At 40.5% G+C, this 26,526-nt stretch overlaps 1 protein-coding gene across 1 annotated transcript in view; it reads right to left on the reverse strand.

Annotated features, from left to right (window-relative positions):
* tmem178bb (transmembrane protein 178Bb) overlaps positions 1–26,526 on the reverse strand; it is a 102,296-nt gene that overhangs the window by 66,115 nt on the left and 9,655 nt on the right. Inside the window, exons 3-4 of the mRNA XM_029462096.1 lie at positions 24,361–24,509; positions 23,398–24,090 (exon numbers count right to left, since the gene is read on the reverse strand). Coding sequence (XP_029317956.1) covers positions 23,398–23,776 — 379 coding nt within the window. The 5' untranslated portion in view covers positions 23,777–24,090; positions 24,361–24,509. The remainder of the gene's footprint in view (positions 1–23,397; positions 24,091–24,360; positions 24,510–26,526) is intronic.

Raw genomic sequence — 26,526 nt, forward strand, 5'->3', positions numbered from 1 at the left:
ACTTGGAAAAGAGATCGTAATCTTAACGAGACTGCCATAAAATGCTCCAGTCACAGGATTTTTGTAACCGGGCAATATTAGACTGAAATATGATATTTTAACAAACTGCCTGGTGCATGTGAGAATCAGGCCTTTTTATTGGAGGATTCAGTTTAAGTCAGGACACTCCCATGTGTGTCTGGCATCTTATCTCATTTCTTCCTAACATAATGGGACCATGTTGTCACAGCAGGCCATCTTAGTGTGATTGCAGCTCCAGGCAACCTGTGGTCCCCTGGGACCCCGGAGACAGACAAGCAGCTCTGTGAGCAAGAGACATGCAGGAAGTAGTAGGTGTGACAGACAGGTGGACCATATTTAATGAGTCCCATTACCGTGTTAGTCATAGATCTCTGGAGCCAACTAGTTATAGGAGCTTCCTCTTCTGAAACACACACAAGCTGGTGTTATCACAGCTGCAAAGACTTTCCACTAACCATAGCCATTATCTTGAACAAAGTATTATAGATTATTTTATTCAAATTCTAAATATAGTTACTCTTGATCCTAAACTCTATTCCTAATACTACCACTTACTCAAGCATTTAACTTGACTTATCATGACTTATTTTACCAAATTTGAGATTGAAACCTGGATAGAAATCTGAAACCTGGAGTTATATTTGTGTTATTACTTGCACGGCGGCCCAGCAGCACAAAACACAACAATACCAGTCACCAGTGGCGTAGAAAAAGTGTGGAAAGGGGTTAACGCTGTACAGATATTTTAAAATATTGTTTCCAAATCGCCCCAAAACTCCCTTTCATACTTTACAATGTAATCTACCGGGATTATGGTATTTTTTATACTTTGATTGATTGATATATTTTTCATATTAGTGTTGAGAGTTGTGCCCCCTCCCCTTACCAAGACCACAAAGTTCTATTAGATCTAGCATCTTCATTTTGCTCTCAAAGTGCACCAGATGCAAACAATTCACTTTAAAATATTAAATAAATTCTGCCCGGGTGAGCATGCCCCCAGACCCCCCTAGCCCACCCAAACTTGAAAACCTAGCTACGCCCCTGCCATTCACGTTATCTTATTATAAGTGTTTGGTTTTGTTCGTCTCCGGTGTGTGTGCCTGCTTAGTTTCGTTTCATTTCGTTTGGGCTGGTGCAACGGACCAATCACAGGAGTTTGTGATAATATTGTAAATATGTGATTATAGCAAGATTTTCAAAATAAAGTGAGTAAAATGTAGCGACTACACTGTAACTGATGAAACATGAAAGTTGCCACAACTGTCCAATGAATGGGCTACCTGTCAGTACATATGACTTCTTGTTTAGTCCTCATGAACCTGACCTAAACAACCAAACACACACACACACACACACACACACACACACACACGCACACACACATATTCATCATCAATGCTTGTCTGAACAGGCGCTTCATGCATTTAATTAACACCACCAACCCTGCTGCTGTGCTTCGATCTGTACAGCTCTTGCAGGGTGCGGAAGGATGATGGCGGGGGGGGGGGTTTTGTCTTCTTTTTTTTTTAATGATATACTTTCTTTACGCTTTTCTGGAGCATGCCATTTTCATTAATCAACTCACCGTGGCCTCAATTTGTCCCTTTGTTTCCATCAGCACGGGGCTTTTTTAAAAAAAAAAAGCAAAGGGACGTGAGGCTGCCTGGCATCAGAGTGATGATCCGTGCACACAGCGGCAGTCATACATCTCCTGCCATGCACTGTGATGCCAGCTGCAGCGACACAGGGAGGGCTCATAAAATGGCAGATAACAGCAAAGCACAGAGCGCTGTCTGGCAGTGTGGAATGTCCTACAAAACGTCAAACTGATCTCAGAACCAGATAGTATGAGACCTGTAATGGATTGGATCACTCTACATGTGTCTGCACCTGCAATGCTAATGCTGCAACCAAACTTTAATACCCTGACAGTGTAGTAATGTACTGGTTCGTATTCCAGCAATCATGACGAGGAAGGTGACAACAAAGAATAACTGAAAGCGTGAAATACTAGAATTATTGCTCACGGTGTGAACAAACAGCAAACAAAAAAAGGGCACAATAGAAAATGTTCCGTCTTAAAATACCTGTTATCTCGCTGAACAAGAGTGCAGCATCTGCTTCACTGTTTAAAAGGAACACAGAAAAATGTTCTGCGTTGATCAACTATTGTTGCATGTATCACGAACGGCGTACAGATATGGAAACATGCATAAAACACCCACACAAACTTTATATACATCAAAGACAGCCATTAGAATTTGGCAAATGTATAGATCATATAGCATTTTCAACATATCATTATTAACAGTTACAATTTTACCTCAGTCAGTGGTAGCTAACTGACAAACACAGTATCTGATTGACCTTGCTCTTTAGATGACGTGCACATCTAATGCAGGATCTGGATAAACATGACACCAGACGAGACTGTATTATTGATCCGTATTTGTAAAACGGAGGCCCATGCACCTGGCTGGTCTCCCTGTGACAAAATGAACTGCAGCTGCTTGCATGTGCCTGTTTCTTCCCTCCTGTTTGATATTCCCCACCATGCCTGTTGCAGGGAGCCGCTGACAAAGAGATCCGCATACTGAGGCAAGGCGAGGCGCCCCGCACTATAATTACCCCGTAGCTCTCTGTGCAACTTTGGAATAGCAAATGAGTAATCAGATGTGTGTTTGCAAAAGGTAAAAAAAAAAGAATCAAACACAACAACCGTGAACAGGATGATGGAACGATTCGCACCAAATTTCCAGCCTGATCCCAAAGAGGCTGTTGCATGCTCTCTCTCTCTCTCTCTCTCTCTCTCTCTCTCTGTCTCTCTCTCTCACTCTCTCTCTGTCTCTCTCTCTCTCTCTCTCTCTCTCTCTCTCTCTCTCTCTCTCTCTCTCTCTCTCTCTCTCTCTCTCTCTCTCTCTATCTACAATCTATAATTACTATGGCTGGACAGCAAATGTCATTGCATGTAGTTGAAAATATGATTTGCTCTAGTCAGAAGGAGGGACTATTTTTCATTTTAATTTCTAAAACTATTTAGTAAAAATATACTCCAGTAACTCCTAAGGTTATACTGTTGATAACTGATTACAAAATTGTGAGCCTGTCAGTAGGGTCTATATTTATACTTGTGCTGCGTGCAGAGGATTCTTTCTGATGGCTGCTTCAATGCCTGCGCCTCATTCGGGCTCCTCATGTCATATTAACACAATCTCATGCCCACTGCCAGGAAGTGGAATTCAATTAGTTCAGCAGCATGGCGGAGCTGGCCCAACCAAATGGCACCCTGACCGCCAGTTCCGGTGAGCCAAAGTAATGAGGGGAAGCGGACATTCTGGAGTCCTGAGCCTTCAGACAGACAAGTCATAAAGAACAAGTACGAAGCCATCCAGCCAAGAAGAAAGTAATTCTGTAAATGTGAATGGTGCATGTTAAGGGAAAGCCTTTAGTAGCTCATATTAGTGTAATATGATGGGATGGATCTCTCTCTCTCTCTCTCTCTCTCTCTCTCTCTCTCTCTCTCTCTCTCTCTCTCTCTCTCTCTCTCTCTCTACATTACATTACATTACATTATGAATGGGAGGAAAAGCATAAATGACTGAACATAGTGTCCCCCACTTTAAACCATTAGTGGAACAATACAATTCCAGAACTCATTTGGGAGACATCTGTGCATGCCATGCCCTCTTGCACTGCACTTTTAGTGAGATCTAATTTTACATGCTGCTGATTTCATTTAAAACACAAGTTGACATGTACAACAACAACGCATTTAACTTCACAGTAGTTCTACATCATAACGTCACTAAAGATGGTTTAGTTTGTCACCTTGGTCCACTATGAATGATGAAATGTTCCTACCACTTGTGTTATTCACAATATAACATTTTAGACCCCCATGTTAGAGTCAACAGAGAAGGGCTAAGTATGGACAGGCAGGGCACAAACATACAGTCGTCCATTGAAAGCTCGGCAGTGAGTCGCATCACAAGCCCGGTCGTGTTTGCACAGAGAATACAACGAAATAATACAGCGGACAGGTGGAAAATAATTAATATATTAATATCCTTATGTCAGTCACTAGCAATCTGACAGCCATCAGTCAGTATGATAGGTCAGATAGTCCATCACACAAGCAACAAGCACATGCTTTATTTAGATTGCTCTTCTTTTCTTTGTATGTACAGTACTAAGAACCTAATTATACCTTATTGCAATTAACAATTTAATCAAATTATCATTGCGAATGTTCTTGATCTTATACCAAGCGGTTTGCCAAAACCAAAACTTAACTCAAGGGCTTCTCATTTGCTTTTTCTGCAACTATGGTCTTCATGGAGTTTAGTCAGTTGTCATGGAGAAACACATTTACCTTCATATTTAGATACATACTTGATTACAGGGTTTTATTTTAATATTGGCAGCCTTCGACTTCCAAAGTAGGCGATCATCCAGATATCTGAAGATAAGGAAACTTTTGATTTGGTTGGATGTGAAAGAGATATTAATGAAAATATCTTTAAATATTATAAAGCCTTTCCTATAAATCCCAGGTTTACGAACATGGAAATAATTTTCAGATCATTAAATAGTGTAAGCTGATTCAGTTGATTCAATGCATGCCATTTTAAATTAGAGCCATATTTAGTGTAATTGCCTTGATTATTGATACTACCCAAGTTGTTTTCTTTGCTTGGACCCCCTTGATGTTTGACATTCTCTCTGAGAAAAGTGTGGGCAGCAATCTCCGCTTCCTTTATCTCACCCGACACACCTGACTGCGTCGCTTCGAGCCATAGGCATCTACAGCAATAAAATGATTATGAAAAGCAGAGCAGTTGAGCCAAGACGGCCACATTTCCTCACCACCTTGATGATAAAGCTTTGTTAATCTACTCTGACAATAAAGAGCGTGCATAAGGAGCTGAGTTTACCGAGACAGGGAGACAGATGGACGGGAAAAGAGGGAAGAGCTGTATGAGTAGAAATATGTGTGAATTGAACATGTATTTGTATCGTTTATATTCCAATTCGTATTGTTTAATTTGAATAATTGCTTGAATCTTAATAGCATAATATGAAATTGAATTCAACTGTATTTGATCATCATTTAAATTTACTTTCACTCAGTTCTCACAACTTAAAATCAGTTCTTGCAATTCAATTTTAGTTTACTGAGGCACACAGCCGAGCTTTAAGGAAAAGCAATCAAGTTCAGATTCACAGAACTCTGGTCTGTGTGTGTTTTGATAGTTTGTGTATTGGACACAGCTAGATTTTTACAAATGTGTGTCAACAGTTTGTGTTTTTCTCTTTCCTGCTCCAACATGACAAAAAGCCAGCTCCATAAAGACATTTTTTTTTTCTTCAATTTGCTGTGGTTAACGTTGTTCTGTGACCTCAACCCCTGTCCAACCCCAACACCTTCTGGATGAACTGGAACTTATCAGACCTTATCAGCCAACGTCAGTGTTGGACTTCATGAATGTTCTTGTGTCCGAATGGGTGCAAATCCCTGCAGGAGGTTCCAACACCTGTGACGGCTTTTATATTAATGGCCATGTTGTTAGAATCATATGATAAACTACCACAGATAGGTGGAGTGTTTGGGTATCCATATACTTTTGGCGACAAAGTGTTTTTACTAACACTTTCTTTGTCATCACAGCCATCAGTTTTAAACCAGAATACCATCTGTCTTATTAAGAATGTTATCAGGAAAACAAACTTGGTTTTCATATCAAACTTTAACTTTGAGAATAACATGTACGTTCACCTCTATTAGCTGGAATTATTTCTAACATTTTCTAATTAAACCTTCATGCCTCCCTTTGGATGATGTCAAAAACATTAGTTGTCATCCAAATAAAACAAGTTTAAGGTCCAATGTTTGACTAAATAATCACTTTTTTTATTTCCTTGCACTGCTTGCTCATGTTGGAATGTTATGTTAGGTTCCTGTTAACTGAAAAATATGGTTTAGCTACCTGCTGTTTATGAAACGTGTCTTCAGATAACTTCTGCTATTATTTGGTGCTATATTAAAAAGAATTGACTTGATCTGACCTTTTAGGGGATGGTTTCATATTTTTTCAAGACTGTCAACAATGCCATTCTGCTAAACAATGTATACGTGTACGATATTGCAAGGCCCCAGTGTGGTCACTGGAAATCACTCGGGTTCATCCTCAGAGGAACATGAAAGTTAATGGAAATCATTAGTTATGTTATCTACAAATGGTCCATCCTCTTGGGAGAAGCTCAAATCATTAGGATTAACCTTTTGAATATCCAGAGAAAATGATATAGCCATATGGCCCTTGGTTGTCAATATTATGCTAAATGAAAAGAGCTTGTTCCTTTTCTTACGAAAACTCATCATTGTTTATTGTATCGCTTTAAATGATAACATATGCTCCTTTAAAACTATTAATAAACACCTCCTCTGGTGTGTCATTTTATTAATGTAGACGTTGAAATAAACTCAACTGCTTTGAAATGAGCTGTTTAATTTCCTGTTCGACTGCTCAGGGAAGCAGCAGGGCAGAGGTTTAGGCCTTTTTTGTGTGATGTGACAGTGAGCCAATGAGCCGGCATAATGCCCTCCGTTATCACATTTTCTCAGAAATTTCAAGCTCACTGCTCCTTGAAATTACATTATCTTAAGATGAAATCATCTTTATGTCACCTGTTAGTAAGTCAAAGGCACCTGGACATGACCTTCACATGAACTGGAGTTAATGGGTACGGGGATGTGTCGCTTGGATGCATAGTGAAGCATTTTCAGAAGCGCAGAGCAGGTCCAGTTGCCTTTCACTTAGTGTTACTACACATCATCACCTGCAAGACCTTCTTCAACCTACTAGTGAAATTAAATATCCCACTGCTTTGAAATCATCAAAAGTAGAATACATAAATATCACTGAAATATGAATGCAATATTTAGATATAAACAGATGAGGCACTCTAAGCAGTTGTCCATTAACCTGTTTGATATATTTAATCAAACTTAATTCACACCTCTTCTTCTCAGAGTCATAACATAGGAACCTCACACACACATCCTACACATCTGATGAATATATGGAACTGATCTCCAAAGTCCATCAAGGATAAATATACCTACTAATCATGGAAAAAGGTGCAACATATAACTTCATATCAATTAATAGATCACAAGTGATCTAGGTGATTGTACAGTTCCTACTTAAGCATATTTTTTATGGTGCTGACTGGCCAAAATATAAACAAATATAGGCACATTATAAAAAAGATGTGTAGATAGTTTTCAGTCCAATATTCCAATATTGGGTAAAGTTCATCCTCATATTAAATGAGATCATCAGTTTTCACCAGATGTGTTGCCGACGCTGTGAAAACATGGAAAGTTAGCAGCTCAACTCATACAAAGCCTATATAGAGTATAACTAGCACTCCAGGTGTCATACAGATATCTTTGGGACATAAACAAATAAGGATAATGATAGAGAAAGTAGCGCTCTGTTACCCAGCAAACTAAAGCAGAGCGTAAGCTTTAAAAAGTGCTGCTAAACTCATCTGGGTCAGGACTAAATTCATCACAGTATCTTACTCTTCTTCACTACTTGTATAAGTTGTTCCAAATGTCTACTCTGTTTAGGCTTTAGGAAACTGCAAGATTGCATTGGTTTAAAAAGATAAACCATGTGTAATTGCCTGACTAAACAAAGGACTCTTTAGCAAATGAAGGCAACAAAAGAGCAAAAGCAATTGCAGAATAAAATAATGGAGTGAAGAAGATAAGGGAAACAAAGCAACACGTTCTGAGCTGGGGAGGCAGGCGTTCACTATCTGCTGTGGAAGAGTTTATTGACAGCACTGTGTGTGTGTGTGTGTAGGCCTGTGTCTGCATGTATTTTCTGTATCTGCTGAGGAGATCCTGGTAAAAAAAAAAAAAAGGCAGCGTTCAGGAGCTCGACACCTATCTCAGCCTGTCAGCAGTCCTCAGCCAATTGTTCAGAGAGAAATGTATGTCATTCAAATGTCAAAGCCATTCTATTGGCCTGCTGAGCCTCAGCCACATGTCAGTGCCACATGTCAGTGCCACTAATTAAATGCATCTCAGAGGCTGCAGGAATCAAGGCCTGTTGCATGTTTTAATGTGCAAAAATACATTCCAGTTCTGTCACAAGGACAAGGTTCTAACAAAAAGAGCTTTAAAAATACAATATAGCTAGTAAAAATACAAAGTAACAAATAAAACTGAAAACACAAACTAGGAAGACACGAGGAGCAGAGCACCAGGAGCAGCGCACGAGGAGACAACAGGAGTGACACTTAGATGACGACACATATACACACAGACACTAAATGAGGGAACGAGACACAACTGGGAGAGAAAGGCAAAAAACAGGAAGTAATGCCTGACATGACACAAGGGGAAGGGAACATTTCAAAAATAAAACAGGAAACAGAAACCAAGATCATAACATAACACCCCTGCCGGAGGAGGGTTTAAGGCTCGCAGGAGGCGGGGCAGGAGACCGCTCTGGAGGACGGCGAGGCGGAGGGGACCACTCTAGAGGCCGTGCTGGAGGCGGGCGGAGAGCCTGGGCTGGAAGCGGACGGAGGTGCTCCGGAGGCCAGGTTGGAGGCCGGGCTGGAGGCGGTCGGAGCCGCTCCGGAGGCCGGGCTGGAGGCGATAGAGCCGCTCCGGAGGCCGGGCTTGGGAAGGGACCTCGAGAGGAGAGGGGAGCGAAGGGACATCGAGAGGAGAGGGGAGCGAAGGGACATCGAGAGGAGAGGGGAGCGAAGGGACATCGAGAGGAGAGGGGAGCGAAGGGACATCGAGAGGAGAGGGGACCTCCAGGGTCTGGGGAGGCGGAGGAATTACAGGGAGCACAGTGGCTGGGGTCTCGAGGGGCCAGGAGAACGCAGGGACAGGGGTCTCGAGAGGTGGCTGGGGAACATCTGGAGTCTCGAGAGGCCCGGCAGCAGGAACAGAGGTCTGCGGAGGTCCGGCAGCAGGAACGGAGGTTTGCGGAGGTCCGGCAGCGGAAACAGGGGACTGCCGCGGCCCGGCAGCGAAAATAGGGGGCTGTCGCGGCCTGGCAGGGGAAACAGCAGTCTGTCGCAGGCCGGCAGTGGGAACTTGAGGCTGTCGCAGCCCGGCAGCAGAAACAGGGGGCTGCGGCGGCCCGGCAGCAGAAACAGGGGGCTGCGGCGGCCTGGCAGCAGGAATGGTGAACTGGGAGCCGGAATGACGGTGGCTAGCATGGCCAAATCTCCTCCTCAGAGACCTAGAAGCATTTTGCGCACACAGAGGTCCTTCCCGGGCTAGGCATGTACCCAGGAATGGGTCAGGTGCTGGAGCAGGAGGAACGGTGAGCTGGCGAGGTGACTGGAAGGCAGACCGATCTGCGAAGTTGAGGAAATCCCTAATCTCCTCAGGCAGAAAAATCCTCAACCTCAAGGCCTTTCAGCCACCTCCCCACGGGCCTGTCGAAGAAGGACCTGTTGGTCCTTTCTACAGGCGGCTTCCTTCCATTCACGCAAAAGACATATTAATGCGACATACAGACAAAAATAATCCTCGTCATCAAGCACTGCTGGGTCCATTTTTGGTGAGTTCGTACTGTCACGGTGGGGAAAAGGTGAGGACCCAGATGCAGTACACTGGACAAGGTTCTAACAAAAAGAGAGCTTTATTTTATAAAAAGCTAGTAAAAATACAAAGTAACAAATAAAACTGAAAACACAAACCAGGGGAGCACGGGGAGACATCAACAACAGGGGTGACACTTAGATGACGAACTCACAAGGAACACTGGGACAGACAGGGATATATACACACAGACACTAAACGAGGGAGCGAGACACAGCTGGGAGAGAAAGGCAAATACACAGGAGGAAACTAATGAAGGGAACGAGACACACCTGGGGAGAAAGGCAAAAAACACAAGGGCAGGAAGTAATACCAGACATGACACAAGGGGAAGGGAACATTTCAAAATATAACAGGAAACAGAAACCAAGATCATAACAAGTTCATATGAGGCTTTGTCAGTCTGAGTTAAACAAATCAATTAAGTAGGTTATATTCCAGAGTTACAGTCTGTTTAGGACCAAATTACATGCCACTGTATTACATAGCGCAATGTATTGTTTTATTGCGCTAATCGTTAATTAATGAAGTAGCGTATTAAGCTACTTTATTACATTGTATCTCATCCATATCACATGCCTGCCACGTCATATTTTGATATCACTGTAATTTATAAAGTTAGGTAATGTAACGTTAATCTGCAAATAACTTAACTTTATGAGTTAGCTAACGTAAGCTAGTTGTTAGCACAACAACAGCAGGGGGAACAAATGCAAAAAGCTTAATGTAGTCATTTTTGCTAACGTTAAAGTTAGTTTGCTAATGATATTAGCATAACTAAGTGACGTTAGCAACTTCATAAGGTTAGTACAAGTTTTATTTTGCTGCTTAATGTAATATAATTTAACTTTATAAGTTACAGTTAGCCTATGTAATATGAAATATAAAGGTTAAATATATAATGGAGGTTGTGTGGCTTATTCAAACTAATAAAAGCATTTCATTAATTGCACATTTTAAGATTAAGTGTACTGACACACAAATTCCCGCCTTTGATCAATTGCAAATTATCTTGACAGTTCTAATGTTTGAAGGAATGGAGACCAAAAGGGAAGAGAAACTATGAAAAAAAATCATCTGTCACGTGACATTTCTTGGTTAATATTATTTAAGAAATAATTTTAAGGAAAACTGATCAAAAATGTAAGTTTTTGGTATGGGTTGTGTAGAAAATCAATATGAGTTGATATATCATTATCATATAACATATACCATACATCATTATCATATTTTTGAAACTTCAAAATATCAAATATCAGCATCAGCCTCAATCATCCTGTATCTGTCAGGATTCAATCCATAAAAGATATTTAAAAATCTGTTAAAATTACAATACATTCCTCCAATCATTGATCAACTGTTTCATATGCAACAACAAATGTCATGTCAGTAATATTGAAATGACATTTTCTCATAGATTTTGAGTATTTTAATGATGATGATGAAAGAAACTACCAAAGACGGCTTTTATCAAGGCCCTCAGAGCAGCTCTTCACTCATATTAGGAGTATAAATTGTGTAACATCATCATAATCTTTTCATAAAGAAATGTTCAGATTATAACTACTGCTAAAGAGATCAAACATATAGTTAACCAGTGTCTTTGCATTATTTGATGTTCCATTTCTTACAAAACCAGTAGCACATTAGCTTTACATAAAGCAGTCTGACATACTTCATTTTAAATTCCACGGAGCAGACATGTATCTGTAGTAACTGCAGTCAAATGAGATCCTCCACCTACACCAATACATCTGTAAAAGCAGATAAAAGAGGCACGGCTGAGCTGAGGGCATGATGATTATGCAAGGGAACAATCGGTTAAGCAGAATGAGATGAAGCCCTTATGAAAGTTTAAACAGGGTCACAGAGGGCCATGGTATTTATGCACTTCTTTTTTGCAGTGATGAGAAGAAGGCACTAATTTGCGTCACTGTACATCATTGACTGCTTGATAAAACTGAACTCCACGCAAGGTTCCATGCTAGCAACTAAAATATATAAATAAAGGTAAATCTTGTAACAACTATAAAGCTAAAAAAAACAAAACACTGTTCACAAATATTAGGCTGTTAGTTTTCTATATTTAGTGTTTGAGGTTTGTGGTACAAGTTCATCTAACATTATACGTGCTAAACATCAACATGTTAGCATTTAGCGCAAAGCACTGCTTTGCTGAAGTAAAGCCTGACAAAGTTGCTGCTATAGACTTACTTTTACTCCAATCCATCATATTTACCTAACCATAACCATTGCAGTGGTAGATCAAAAATGAGTCATATGAATGTTTTTGCAACAGTGATTTGTTCCGGAAGGCACTGACAAAACAAACCATTGTCGATAAGGACGTCAGATAAGAAAAATGCCCAAAGTAGTCAGGTTGAAGGTTCCAGAACCAGGGTTCGAGTTACATGGTTGCCGGTATTCTTTATTATATATATTCTTTTGTAATAAAAAAACAAGTTGCAGGTTTACATTTTTTTTACAAAAGTGAATGTGTATTCTTAAATCATACACAACATACGCATAAAGTATATTAATAGAGAAGAAAAAGAAGTGAAGGTGTCAAAAAATAAAGAATAAATAAGGTCCAATGACTCTTAATTACTAAAGTTCTGATCAGTCAGGAATAGGCATGGTTTTAAATATTAATACAGACTGTTTGGGCTAAAACGCACAAGAAACCTAATTATCTTTTACAATAATGCACTACATGTTTACAATGGGGTAGGAAAACTCTTTCAAATATGCAATAATTCAGATCAGTATATATGATGGAATACTGGCATTAGAATGTGCCAGAGGACACCAAATTTGGGCATTTACAGCCACAAAGTTCAGTTTATAACTCGAAGCCTGGCCATAACTAATTGTTTTTTGTCACTTAACCTTCATTTATTCGTCTTCTTTAAAGGGTTAAACTACACTATAAAAATACATGCTCTATAGGACAACCTTAGCTAACGCTATCTCGTAAAAATGTCACCACTGCAGACATTCTGCTCACTGTCACTCCTTGCTCTCTATCACAGAGAAGATATGTCCAGCATCCTCTGTGACATCCTTCCATTTTCTTCCTCTGCCTGACAACACGCACAGCAAACACACCCAGACAGCAGTGAAGGTACGGCTGACTGAAAACAGTGAAGGTGTCGCCGTGGGAACGCAGTCTCTCTTTCCACGCCTGTCGTCATCTGGAGCATGAAGCTTTGTTGTCTAACCTACTGACATTCACAGAAACACTCGTCCTGATCACCCCTCGCCTCGTCTCAGCTGCCGGCTCCATCTGCCTGAATATCATCTGTCAAACACTCGTCGCACGTTACCATGACAACATAAATCAGGGGATGAGGAGGGTGTTTCTTCGTTTTTAGCAAGCAGATTCAGTCCCTCCAGTGTTAATCGGTGGTTGCAAATGAGCAATCTCTGGTTTGAAGTGAGTGTGAGACGATGTTATGAGCAGCACAAAGCAAAGATAACTACCGCTTTTCACTTAACATCCAGACTGGATGCTCCACTTGCACGATAATGGTCCCTTTATAGGACATAATTCTTGTATTGTCCTGCAGTCCTGAGCAGTAAAAAGGCCTTTCTTGTGAGGGAGGCAGCTGTGGCCACAGAGCTCCTTTCATCTGCTCTCCCTCCTCACAGGCAGCCAGTCTTTGGGCAGGCAGAATAAGGATCTGATTGATGCTAGCTCTTCCTACAGGCCCACAGCGCTCTCTTGACTTGATAAGCCATTGATTAAATGGGCCAGATGAAGATGAGGCTGGAGAGGCGCCGCAAGAGAGAGAGAGAGAGAGAGAGAGAGAGAGAGAGAGAGAGAAGAGAGAGAGGGAGAGAGAGAGAGCTGCCTTCTAAAGAATGGAAATGTCCACTGATGTGAAATCAAAACATGGTTTTCATCCCAAATGCTTCAGAAAGTCTCAGCAGGGCTTCAGATACTGTCTGAAATGCACTGTACCCTTTGAACTTTGTGCAACTGTACTATGTTTAGTTATTAGGGTGTGTTTACATCAAGCAGAAGAAGTGCTTTAGAGCAGTGCCAGGGGATAGGAACCCTCACAGGGGGTTGCAAGACAAATCTAAGAGCTCATGAGAAAATGAACAGGATAGGAACATACATTTCTGCTGCATCAAATAATGTTTTCATTGTTGCAGGTCTACTCTGTTTGCTTTGTTCTTGTCAATTATTGGATCATTTTGCCTTATTCAAGTAAAACTAGGAAAAAAGATTGCTTTTTTGTTGAGGGGGTGGTAACCAGTAGATATATAAAAACAGATGTCAAAGGGCTGCAAGTAGTTGTTTTAAGCCATAATCCAAAATGGCTGCTATAAAGGGCTGGTTAACCAAAATTACAATATTTGAGTTAACAAGAAATTGTGACAAAATATATTCATCAACTACCTTTTTTTCCATTACAAAGACGAGACAAAACTGACTTCATGAAACAATAACTGTGACTAACTCTTCATACAATATCACTGATGAAAATAGAAGTGGAATTAAATTTTAAAACATAAGCATAAAAATTGAAATCTCTCACAATGGTACGGGTTAGACAACAGTATCACTTGGACAATGAAAAGCTTGCACTAAGACAAAAAAAAAACCTGGGGATGTATGTTTGTAACCAGAGGCGATTATGTTCAGTAAAACTTCACTTCCACACTTTATCCCACTTCATCCATCGATGCAGTGTGAGTAAATGGATGCAGTCTGTATGTTAGTGAGTGTGGAGAGGGGGTTAATTCCTCTTCTCTTTGTCAAATATGTTCCTTCTGCTCCAGCCCACTCATCTCCATTAAGCCTATGACTGCCAATCACAAATCCAGGACACCTTTGTTTCCTTGGGGATGTCACGCTGCCATGACACATGCCAGGCAGTGTGGGATAAACATACTGAGTGAAGTCACTAAAGCTGCAAGGTTGATGCGTGCGTCTAAGTCTATGCTGTGTTTTACCACTCACAGCTCTCATGACATTTCATTTAAATGGAATCTTATACAACATTACGGTGAAATATGTTTCTGCCTCTCACATCATTACCTTTGTACTTTTCTTTTATCTCCAATTTTTTTCATGATATTAAAGTTTCTGTATTTGTTTCTGTTTTCTTTGTTTTCTTAACCGTTGTATCCATTGTTAATTGTGATATCTTCTTTACCTTACCGCATTATATGTAATTTCCCAAATAGCGGATATGGATACATCCCTAGTGTCCGGTTTGGAGACCTCACAATTAAGTGTCTGCTCTTTGCAGATGTTGTGGTTCTGTTGGCTTCATCAGGGTAATGATGACCTCCGATCACGCACTGGAGCGGTTTGCAGCCGAGTAATGAAGCGGTCGGGATGAGTCAGAACATCCAAGTCTGACGCCATCGTTGTGTGTCAAGAGACCGTATTTGAGTGCATTGAGTGCATCATTTATTATTTATGTTGGGTAAATAATGTTCTTTGTACATGTGTGATGTGTGTGGTGTGTACAATATAACTATCTAAGTAGGTATCATGTGTGGTAGTCCTGAGGCTTCACATGCTGGAGCTCTGTTTGGCCATTCTGCCATGGATGGTCTGTGAGAGAGAGCATGAGGTCATCAAACATTGATGTTGGCTTGTGCAGCTGTGGGGAAACAAAACACATCATGCTTCCTCCACATCTCTCTTTGTCTCTGACTCCCTCCCTCTACCCTGCCTGTGGTTACAGGAGTCAGACTGACTCCATGATGAGTAAGTCTCTCAGCCAGTGGTGCTCTCTGGCTCTGGCCTTTGCGAACAGACACAGTCAAATCTAAACAGGAGTCAAATGTACCCACTGCATGTGAAGTTGCTCTCATCAGGGCATTTGTTCATTTTCCTTTGAAAGACTTTATCCCAAGAAATGACCCTAATAATGTATGAACTCTTTGGAACAACACATTTAACCACATTGCAAAAGTGTTGCACTGAATGAACAGCATACTGATGATTTAGCTACTCTCAGGGAAGCCATTCTTAGAGCTATTATTAACTCATGTTGGTTTCCAATATGGCAGTCATTCAAAACAACAGATCTTTAGCAAAGAAAACGCAGTAGAAAAGAGATTCTACCCCCCATCCACCCCCGTTTTCAGTACGTCTTCTACCTCAAACAGGTAGAAGACTGTAACACGCTTCCAAGTGAATGCAGTTAAAGCTGCACAGTCTAGACCCTAGTACCACACTATGCCACCCCTAGCAGTTAGCTTCTGATTTGTTCCTCGTTCTCTTTCATAACTCCAGAGGAAATTCTAAAACGTCATGCAAAGTGTTATCAGTATTATCAGCCTGGTCTGATTTCCAGGTCATCAAATACCAACGCTTTGTCAATGCCCCTCAGCGTCTGATACCGACGCACAGGTTTCTGTATGAGACGCACCAGACTTTCAACTAACTCCAATTTAAACCCATGCGCTGCAATATTAGACGCTCAAAAGAAGTGCTCTGGCCGTCTATTCATACAGAGGAGGCTGGGGTGGATGGTAGGGTCAAACAACCACAGGATTTTCACCGAGGACACTTAAAACACCACTCATGTATAAAAGACTTGAAAGCAATTCGAAGACTTATAATCGAATTAATCCTGAAGTGAGAAGTTATTTTGTCCAACTGTGCTACACTAGTTCAATCAGGATGTAGAACAGAGAATCAAATTACATTTAACAATATTTAATTGTGCTTAGCATCACTCTTCCTGCATTTTGAAATACTTTGAAAATATGGCTATGGATGGCATCACTGAACCCTGGTGAAAATACAGTCTTGGATGTATTGTGTCAGTGTTTAATAAGTCTGAAGGTATAAATGGCTGGAGCAGCAGCTAACTGGCAGAGTCAGGCTGTCTCCTCAGCTGGGCTGCAGACTGCAGGGGCACTAATGAGGAGGGCTGCCACATATGTCTAAATAATTTAAGTGTTTCCATGAAGACGAGAGAACCACTGTGTCTACTTATGTGGCCACTGTAATACCTCTGCCTTAGGGATGTCACAATCTTTTTAATTTAGAGGTCAATACCAATACCAGTGAAATTCCACGATTCTCAATACCCAATTCAATACCACTGTAAAAAAACAAAAAATAAAAACAATAAATTGAGTATATCAACATATACCTCTTTAACTGTTTGCATACTGGATATTGTTAGAAAGTAAAACGGGTCATAATTCCTTCTCTAATATCTATTTTATATTGCTTTTCAAATAATCGTTGTTGTTTCTTGCCAAAAACAATATTTTGCAAGGTTTGAACACATCACGATAATGTTATAATGCACCTACCTTATAATCTACCTCGCCCAATACCATTTTTTTTACTGAATAGAGCAATTAAAGAGTAATTAAATGGAACCTTGCTCCGTTAACGTTAGCTGTTAGCTCTGTTATTTAGCCAAGAAGGACTGTGCTGACCACAGACAGCTAACAGCTAACCTTAACTAGCTCTCCTCCTGCCAATTTCAACACATATGTTTTGTTCACAATGTAGCATTATGAGGGAAACTATAGGGTACGTCCCCTGGATGCACAGGGAAGATCTTTGTTTGTCCCAAAAGCAGTCTGTGGTACTGTAGAAAACCTGCACTGTCACGTTTTCAGAACTTAGGTGGTGACTTGGTACTGAAGTATTGTTTCTTGGGACATCCCTACTGTGCATTACACTGAATACAACATGGCTGCAGGTTCAACTACTTTAAAGTAAAGAGTATATCTTACCACAACACAAACACGCCCGAAGTACACTGAAAGATTTATGTGTCACTGTAACCATCCCTGCTGCCCATACTTACTGTGAAGTGATACCTTCATAGAGCAACTACAAAGTAAGAGATGAAGGACACAATCCACAGTCCTCGTTCTGTCTTAAAAAATGTGTTCTAAAGCATATCACAAACTATTATGGTTTAACCAGGTGTTTTGTCCAGAGCAAAGCAACATGTTCTGTCTGTAACACGACAGATTGAACTGATTCTCTTCAAACCGAATCAATATGTCTGACCTGGCCTTTGAGTGTGGCTGTCCATTACAGCTATAAATCATTTGGAAGTTTGGTGGTCGGACAGCATGAACATCCAAACTACTTTGTTACAAATACTTAACAATAGTCCTGAATTTCTTGAATAGTGACTTTAAAACAAGCATTAAGTGATTTTGGTTAACTTTAATAAGCTAAAGAAGAGATTTGGGTATGTATGTAATGCTAGCAGCGACTAATATAGCCTCAAGCTGCTAGCCTACAGCAGAGATGTGTAGTCTTCAGCCCCAACTGAAGCTGACTGTGACATCTGTACTTACACATATTTGTGATGTTTGACATCCCGTATGTTTGGCATGGTACAGAAATAATAATTTTAATAAGTCTACATCACAATAAAGACAATTAGTTAACACAAATCTTTTTCATTTCATTGTTGTCACTATAAGTAAAGATCAAAAGCTGATCTGCTTGCAGCTTACTTTCCCTAATAAACATCCACCAGCCGGTCAAACTAGAAGTGAAAGCAGCTGCCCTTCATCAATTCCATGTGTCTATTAAATGAGCAGCTTTGCCAGCGGGCAAATGGCAGGGTACCTATGAGGCACCTTTAGACTCCCATAGTGTCTAATTTAACCCTCCCCATGATACGGTGCCCCTGGGGAGCGAGGTAACCCAATCCAGAGCCTCTCCCTGCTCTTTCTGCTTGGACGGGACTGTGAATGTCTTGTTTAGGACCTGAAAGGCCTTTCCTCACAGAGCGATAACAGATGGCGTAAGATGAGGAGGCCTCTCCCAACCAAGCCCCCACTCCTCTCTATGTAATCCTCTTCTCTCTGACATCCACGTCTCCACAGCCATCCTTGGCTCTCCTCATCCTCTATCCCAAACCACTTTGTAGCCTGATGTCTCTCTGCTGCCGTTTTATCTTTCCCTTTCTCTCTCCAGGAGGTTTTTCCTTGTGACAGACAGAATGAGAGTCAGTGAGCTGCTCCCACAGCAGGAAGTTACATATCGTGCTCATGCCACGGCATCAGAAATCAAGATGACATATGCCAACTGTTGGGATTATCAACAGGAGTTGCATGGTGAATTAACAGCAACGATTAGACGCTTCTATGGCAGTGACCTATTTAGAGGAGAGGATGACTGCACAAAAAACGTACAGATCAACTCAGTACATATCCTCATCCTTTTCTGTATTATGATGTCCATTTAGATTCATTCTCACAGTAACTATATTATTTAATATGTTCATACATGGTGTAACTAATGATTATTTTCAATATCAATTAATCTGCCAATACTTTTCTTGATTTATCTTTTGCTCTATAACAAATGTGAAAAGAAAGTGAAACATATCCAGTATCTTAAAGTCCAGGGTGATATCTTTAAATGTCTTGTTTTGTCAGCGCAAAACCCAAAGATATTCAATTCAATATGATATTAAACCGGAGATTTAGCACTTTCAGTTTTGTTTACTCAAATGAAAAGTGCGCTTATAAATACAATTTATTATTATTATTATTATTATTATTATTATTATTATTATTATTTCCATAATTGAGAGGCTGAAAACAGCATTTTTGGCATTTTTGCACGAAAAATTACAATAAACATTAATTGATTATCAAATAGTTGCCGATTATTGTCGATTGACTAATATATATACTATATATATATATATATATATATATATATATATATATACTAATATATAGTACGTACACACTGATGTTCATGTAACTTTATATAGATCAATACACAAAGAAGAATTCATTCAATATAACAATAAACAGTATTATCACTCAACTCATTATACAGACAATTGAACCCCATATTTCATAAACGAATAATACAATATGCATGAAAATCTTAATGAGCAAAGTCATTTCTGACTCTACCTGCATGCACTAAAATAAAGAGTACAATATTTGCCTTTGCAATGTAGTGGACAAGAAGCCCAACATTGTACATAGCAATATTTCACACTGTAATAAGTGAGTTAATACAGACGCATTTGTCCATTTTGGAATATGAGACTATAAAGTGTCATGTTATGTCTATAATAATGCCTCTCAGCTCCAAGCCCATTGGCTCCTACTGAAGACATAAATCTCGCCTCACAAATACAGCGTTTCTTTTTTCTTTTCTATTTCTTATTTCTTTTTATGGTTCAGTAATTTCCCAAAACAACTGCCCACTGTTATTATCAGCAAACATACTCAAACAGGAGGAAATGTGTTGGGAACTATTGTCAGCGGCGGATTAATCCACATTTGATGCTCTACACATAATAATTTGGGACAGCATATGTGGGATTGAGTTAAAATCTACATTGCGTGTGTTTGTGGTAATGAAGGGACATGTCCTCCAGTGCAACAGTGTAGCTCATTGATGTGTTCTTCATCTACACACACAATACTTGATAGATTCATTTTTGATTTGAGTCTGCACATGGTAATTGACAATAAGAAAGCCTTGGCAATCATCCCTTTAACACTGTTCGGATAACCTACAGGCACCCACTCCATATTCACTAACATGGTGTGTGTTAGAGGACTTACTGTAACCGGCAAACTCTAAACGGAGACCACTGCTTCTCTCCCTCACTCTCCTGCGTCTATAAATCTATCCCATGCCAGAGAGACGGATGAGCATGGGGAGATTGACGTTTCAGAATTGTTAAATATGAACGTAAATATGAATTAGGATTGATCTGTGCACACAAGAGATGATAAGAGCTTTTGGATTATGATTAATTTCTCACATCCAACAATGGTCATGTTTATTTATCTAAAAACAGCAATATCAAATTCAAATGGATAGGAAATGACTCATCAGTATTTAGATACGTGGCTAATAGTTACATGAATGTTTCCTGTCATTTCACATAAGTCATAAGACAGAGGAATGTGGATTTTGAAACAGCAGCATTGGGCCAGTTAATGGATGTAGATACAGAAAACATCCAGCATGTAAAGCTTTGATTTGACTGTGGAGATTAAAATGGATAAAAGTGAAACAGCATGTGGAGGGAAGGCTTTATGGTGATTTTCTCTGAACTTTGACCTCCCAAAATCCCTAAACAATGAGAATTATGTTCTTTCTACAACGCATGTTAACAGAAGCCAGGGCACAGATCGTAATTTCCTTTGTCAGTGAATGTCTACTGTAAATTTGGTTTGGGTTGAAAAGTTGTATATTGCAAACTCCCTAACATCTGGCTTTTGTCTTGAGTGGGAAAGGTTATAATTGGCATTCATTCTATTATCAGATGCAATACTATGATGATGCATGTTGAAGGGAATATATAATACATAAAATCAACACGTATTTGGAGAATTATTATAATGTAATAGCGTATAAAACATACAATTAATATGCTCTCCTCAAAGCCACCAGACTCCAGTCAGACAACAGTGATTTTACCTTGCACTGCTTTTGAGGCGTTTGTGACGTTGAACGTGTCACACCAGAAAAACAAAAACAAAAAGACATACTGTAACGTGTCTACTGGCAATGGGGAAAAAAGACTAATGCTTATTTTAATCGGGTTTTCCATATTTAAAAATATATATTTGCTAGTTTTGGTGGGAAAAGGGTAGAAGTAGAAGTATTACTAGAGGCAGTAGTAGCAGTAGAATTGTGGCAAGAGGTAGTAGCAGTAGCAGTTGCAGTAGTAGCAATAGAAGCAGAAGCGATAGCAGTAGAAGTAGCAGCAGCAAGTGTGTAAGTGCGAGTGGGTGACACTGTAAGTGCGAGTGGATGACACTATTGCTTATGTAGAGCACACAGCAATAAATGGTGTTAATCTCAACAGTTCCATCCTTATTGACCTGTCAAGGTGAAGTTATTGTCAAACGCATCATGATCACAAACCACGCTGTACTTTTCCATGCTGATGGAGCTGAGAGCTGAAATAGTTCAGACCCCTCTATGGAGGCATTCATCTGATCACTGAGCACACTGACTGTGGGTTGCCCATTACTGCAGATGGTAGGCCATCAAGACCATTGAGGCGTCCTCAAAGGAAGGCACAGCTGCAGCACACTCACACAAACACACACGTATTCAAAGAGCACACACACCCTCTCGTCTTCGAGCTTAGACTCAGACCAGCAGCCTGGATCAGAAGCATCAGTCTCCCTGTCGTTTTAACACACAACATGCCTATGTATCAGCTACAGGGGCATAAGTAAAACTTGTGTTTGAGTTCAGATTGTATGATAACTTTGGCCATAAAACATCTCTCCACCATTGAAAACAGGAATCACACTGGTTGTTTGAATGACTTGTAACTTGTTGGAATTGCCGGCATTTAAACAATTAACGATAACACTGTCATGTTTCAAACTGTGATTGGTGTATGACCCTCATATCGGGGCTCAGCTCAGTGATATTTCATCAAGTTTCATAAAATGTTGGGAACCACAGGATTAAATGTTTATTCTAGAACATTTATAAAAGTAATGACTAGTTGTTTTATCTTCAGAATGCTTGTTTTGTTTGACTATCAACCAAACAATTAAAACAAACCCGATAAATCCGCCATGCAGATATGTACCAAACGTGTCACTATTACATAGTTTGTCCACCAGAGGGCACTTGATTGACTTGGCTTGACACGTTGATTTTTTTACGGTAAAATGTCTCACTCAATATGTATCTTGGTCACAATGAAAAAATAAATGAGATAATAATAATAATAATAATAATAATAATAATAATAATAATAATAATAATAATAATAATAATAATAATAATAATAATAACAAGAAGTCCATCAAAAGATCGTTTGTTCATGTTATGTGTTCATGATTTTAGAAAATCATCAAATATAGCAGATTTTTAGCAGATTTGTCACAAATATCAGTAGCTACCTCAAAAATGAAGTAACTCAAATGTATTCAGAGTAAAAATGTTATCAAACACCAGAAAGCATCAAGACATTTTGTTGAAAATGTGAACTGGCGATGTTGGGTATTTTACCTAACAAATGACCAGCCCAAAGACCCTGTCTTGCGACAAAATCTAGTTTTAAGACTGTGAAACTGTGCTGCTATGGTTCACATACCTAAACTAATCTGTGGGAAATGTATTATTCGAGCATATAGAACACTGTAGGCTACACATGTCCAGAGTGAATGGGGAGTTGCTATGGTCCCACCAGCTCACTTTTGGCCCCTATAAGTGAATACAGCTATGCACATTAGACCTATGTAGATTTAGAACTATGTGAGTCAGTCTATGGAAACTGAGCAAAGGCTTAACAAATCTAACTAACTGAACTCTTGGTGGAAGACATAGGACCTTAAAGAAACACCTCTTCCTGTCTCTTGCTGACTTACTGACAAGCCCATACACCCTGAAATGATTATGTCATTACTTGCAGTTGCAGGATCAGGTGAGCGTCATGATTAACATGCACCCTCTCTTCTGTAAAATAGCATGACCACTAGCTGTATGTAGGATAGCCACAGACAGGTCATACCCACTCACACACAGAGACAGTGAAGCTCTGCATTTCTCTGGACAAACATTTGTTTTCATAAAAACAAGATTATAGCTCGATGCCCTTGTTGGCCCTTTGGTCAAGTGAACAATCCCCACAGAGCAGACTGATTGATTTTCTTGTGATACATATCACATCCCTCCAGTGTTGGTGTCTTGAAATGCACACTGCTGTGTCTGCAATAACTTTAGCCTCTTTAGCTGTCTAAGTTGTTTAATTAATTCTTACCTTTGATGAGGTTTTCGATTTCTTGGTCGAAGCCCAACCGATGGCATTTCCTCCACAGCCCCATGTTAGTTGAGTTATACTGCCTGCTACACTCATCCGCGGCGCTCATGGCGAACAGCTGCCGCCGGTTCCGGGCCAGCAGCAGCTTCTCCTCCCAGCGGGGCAGGCTGCTCCGGCTGGCCCGCAGCGGCAGGCTGTTGTTGGGGATGTAGATGAATCCCGGGTCCTTGCGGCGGCTGGAAAAGCTTCGGCACCGCTCCCTGTACCTCCTGGCGTCAGTCTCGTACCAGTGGTCGGAGCACATCGCCACAGCCAGCATGCCCAGGGCGCAGAGAGAAAGAGAGAGCCCGGCGTAGAGCAGTAACTTCCCGGCAGCCATGCTCGCTTCTGTCACAGCCGCATCAGCACCTCGACAGACGGACAGCTCCTCTGCGGCTTCCCCGCGAGTTCAACTCACATCACCTCTGGAGAGCAGCGTCGGGACCATTATCGAGGTGGCGATTATGTATAAAGATAAGGCAAACCTTTCGGGTAATACAGCTCACTGTCATAAACAGTGTATTCCTTGTATGCCGGAGTTTTGGGCTACAAAGTGACAACGTCTTTTCCTGCGTGCTCGGCGTTGCAGCAGCTCGGCGGAGACAGAGAGGACGCTTATCTCATCTCAGCCCCGGATCTTCAGCATCCATCTGTCTAAACAGGGCGACACCAACATACACAAACACACATCAGCACAGCATTCAGGTCTTTAGTCAACCATATACTGGGCTATAATTTACACTACATGTAGGCCTACTCTAATCATTAAATAAACGATGGACAAAAAGCACCGAAAGCTTTAGAAAAGAGCTAGAGAAAATCGTGAGGCTGCATTTAGCAGAAGCCTATTTACAAATACAATCACATACTAAACCCGCAGCATTATGCCACTCACATCACGGGAACTGGTTAGATGTAGCCTACCTCATCTATTCAAACACAGCCCATGCAGACCGCAGTCCATTAGCAGGAGAGGATCGAGGGATCAGCCACAGTCAGCATCCCCAGCACGTTTGATAGGATGACGGCAGCTGCTACAGAGCAGGCCTCTCCGTGGACCAATCAACAGCCGGCTGTGTGGGGGAGCACCGCGTTAGCTCACAGGCTACACGAGATTTGATTGAACAAACTAGGCCTACCAGTCGTCTACTTCTATTACTACTACTACTACTGCTTATGCTACTGCTGGTATGTCTTAATATTGCTTGCACTCAAATCATTTACAACCCATTGTATACGCAGCCTAGTCCAGTGGTTCCCAAACCTTTTCTCATGCACCCACATGAACACACTATCAGAAACGTCCTTTGCTTGCAAACTCCCATATCATTTATTTGAAATATTGTCTGTAGTTAATACATAAATTGTAACTTCAATGTGTGACATCTTACTGAAAAAAAAAAACGAAATAAGGAATAAAGAGAATTGTGACACTGCAGCATGTATCTTCTAAAGTTTTACTGTGTAACAGCATTCATTGCTTTCAATATGTTCTCATAATTGCCTCTCTGCACAAGATTCTGGGATTTAAAAAAACCCTGAACATTTTCTTTTCAAGAATTACACTTCGGAACCACTGGCCTATTCAATGGTAAATAACAGAGTGAATGTGTCATTATACTTCAAATAATATGAGGGTATAAATAAAATGTACGTAAAGGCCCTGTCACACATATCCGTATAGTTCACAATTTGTCAGAGTCCAAATACGTCCAACTTTTCATCGGATCGGATCGAAAAAGTGAACGTATACAGTTACGCATGTCTAATCTATTGATAGCGTATCACTTACTTATACAAAACGTATCAGACGAATGCCCAACGAATGCATAACGTATTCAAAAATATGGCGTATACTAAATATCGGCAATACGCTGGTGTACGTTGATATAAGGTAAGGTATAAGCAGTATTCGTTAAGAGCAGGCTGTGTTATGCTGGGGTGCGTTGTTGAACGCTGAGGCCGTGAAAATGTTTTCAGCATGTACAAAATCTTCGGACGTACCCAACGTGTGCCTCATAAGTTATGCAGACGTTACACATAAGTTACGTAATACGTTAGACATATGTGAATAATGAATACGTACGTGAATACCTACGTGAATACAGTACAACGGAATAACTTATTAAACGTGTTTCTACAGTACAGCTAGCGTTTTGGGAGCTTATTGGGGTTTGAATATAATATATTGGGTCCCTGTGAGTAGCTCATCCTCACTTCTTCACTAGCACGTCTTGATGAATACATCAACCCATCATCAGAGAGCATGGAGGATGCTGAGAGGCTGCGACAAGAGTACATTCTGTTCTCCAGCATCAGCATGACGTGATCCAAATGGCACTTTTCCAGCTCTGTTGGCCAGACGCTCTGATACGTTTTAAATAAGTAAGTGATACGCTATCAATAGGTTTGACATACTTATAATAATTAGTTATGTATTCGTTATGTATACGTCAGCTACAACACCGCTGTGGAAAAGTTGGACGTATTTGGACTCTGACAAAATTTGAGCTACTTTTCATATACACCGGCATGTTTCTGCCATACGGAACTGTGTGACAGGGCCGTATGTCTGGAGTGTTCGGCGAATCGTCTGCTGTCCTTCGAACGATCACAACTTACCCTTAATTTATATCAACGTATTACCGATATTTCATATGCGATACGGATATGTGTGACAGGGCCTTAAGCAGGGTCGAGGATTACCACATTGTCAAACTGTCCCAGGGCCCTAGACCCTCAGGGGTCACCATGTGGAAACTGTGCTCATTTGATTGAAGTTTGTTAATACTATATGAGCCAATAAAGCGCATTATAAAGTAAAATGATAAGGGCTTTAATGAAACACCTACACCGATTTTAAGGTTCTGTATTTTAGCCCTGAGTTCACATTTAGTTTTAAGGCTTTTAGTATTTAAGCAGGTAGTGTGCTTACATGGTACATTTTACCAAACTTAATTTGTGCTCAATCAAATTCCCATGAACTAATTACTAATTATTACTAATACACTAGAAATGTGGAGAGGTGTTGGGGTCAATTAGCTCATTAGTGCACTGCTGGCCCCAGCCTTTTTAGAGCCCTATGCCAAA

The sequence above is a fragment of the Cottoperca gobio genome, chromosome 23 (genome assembly GCF_900634415.1).
Source record: "Cottoperca gobio chromosome 23, fCotGob3.1, whole genome shotgun sequence".
Lineage (NCBI taxonomy): Eukaryota > Metazoa > Chordata > Actinopteri > Perciformes > Bovichtidae > Cottoperca > Cottoperca gobio.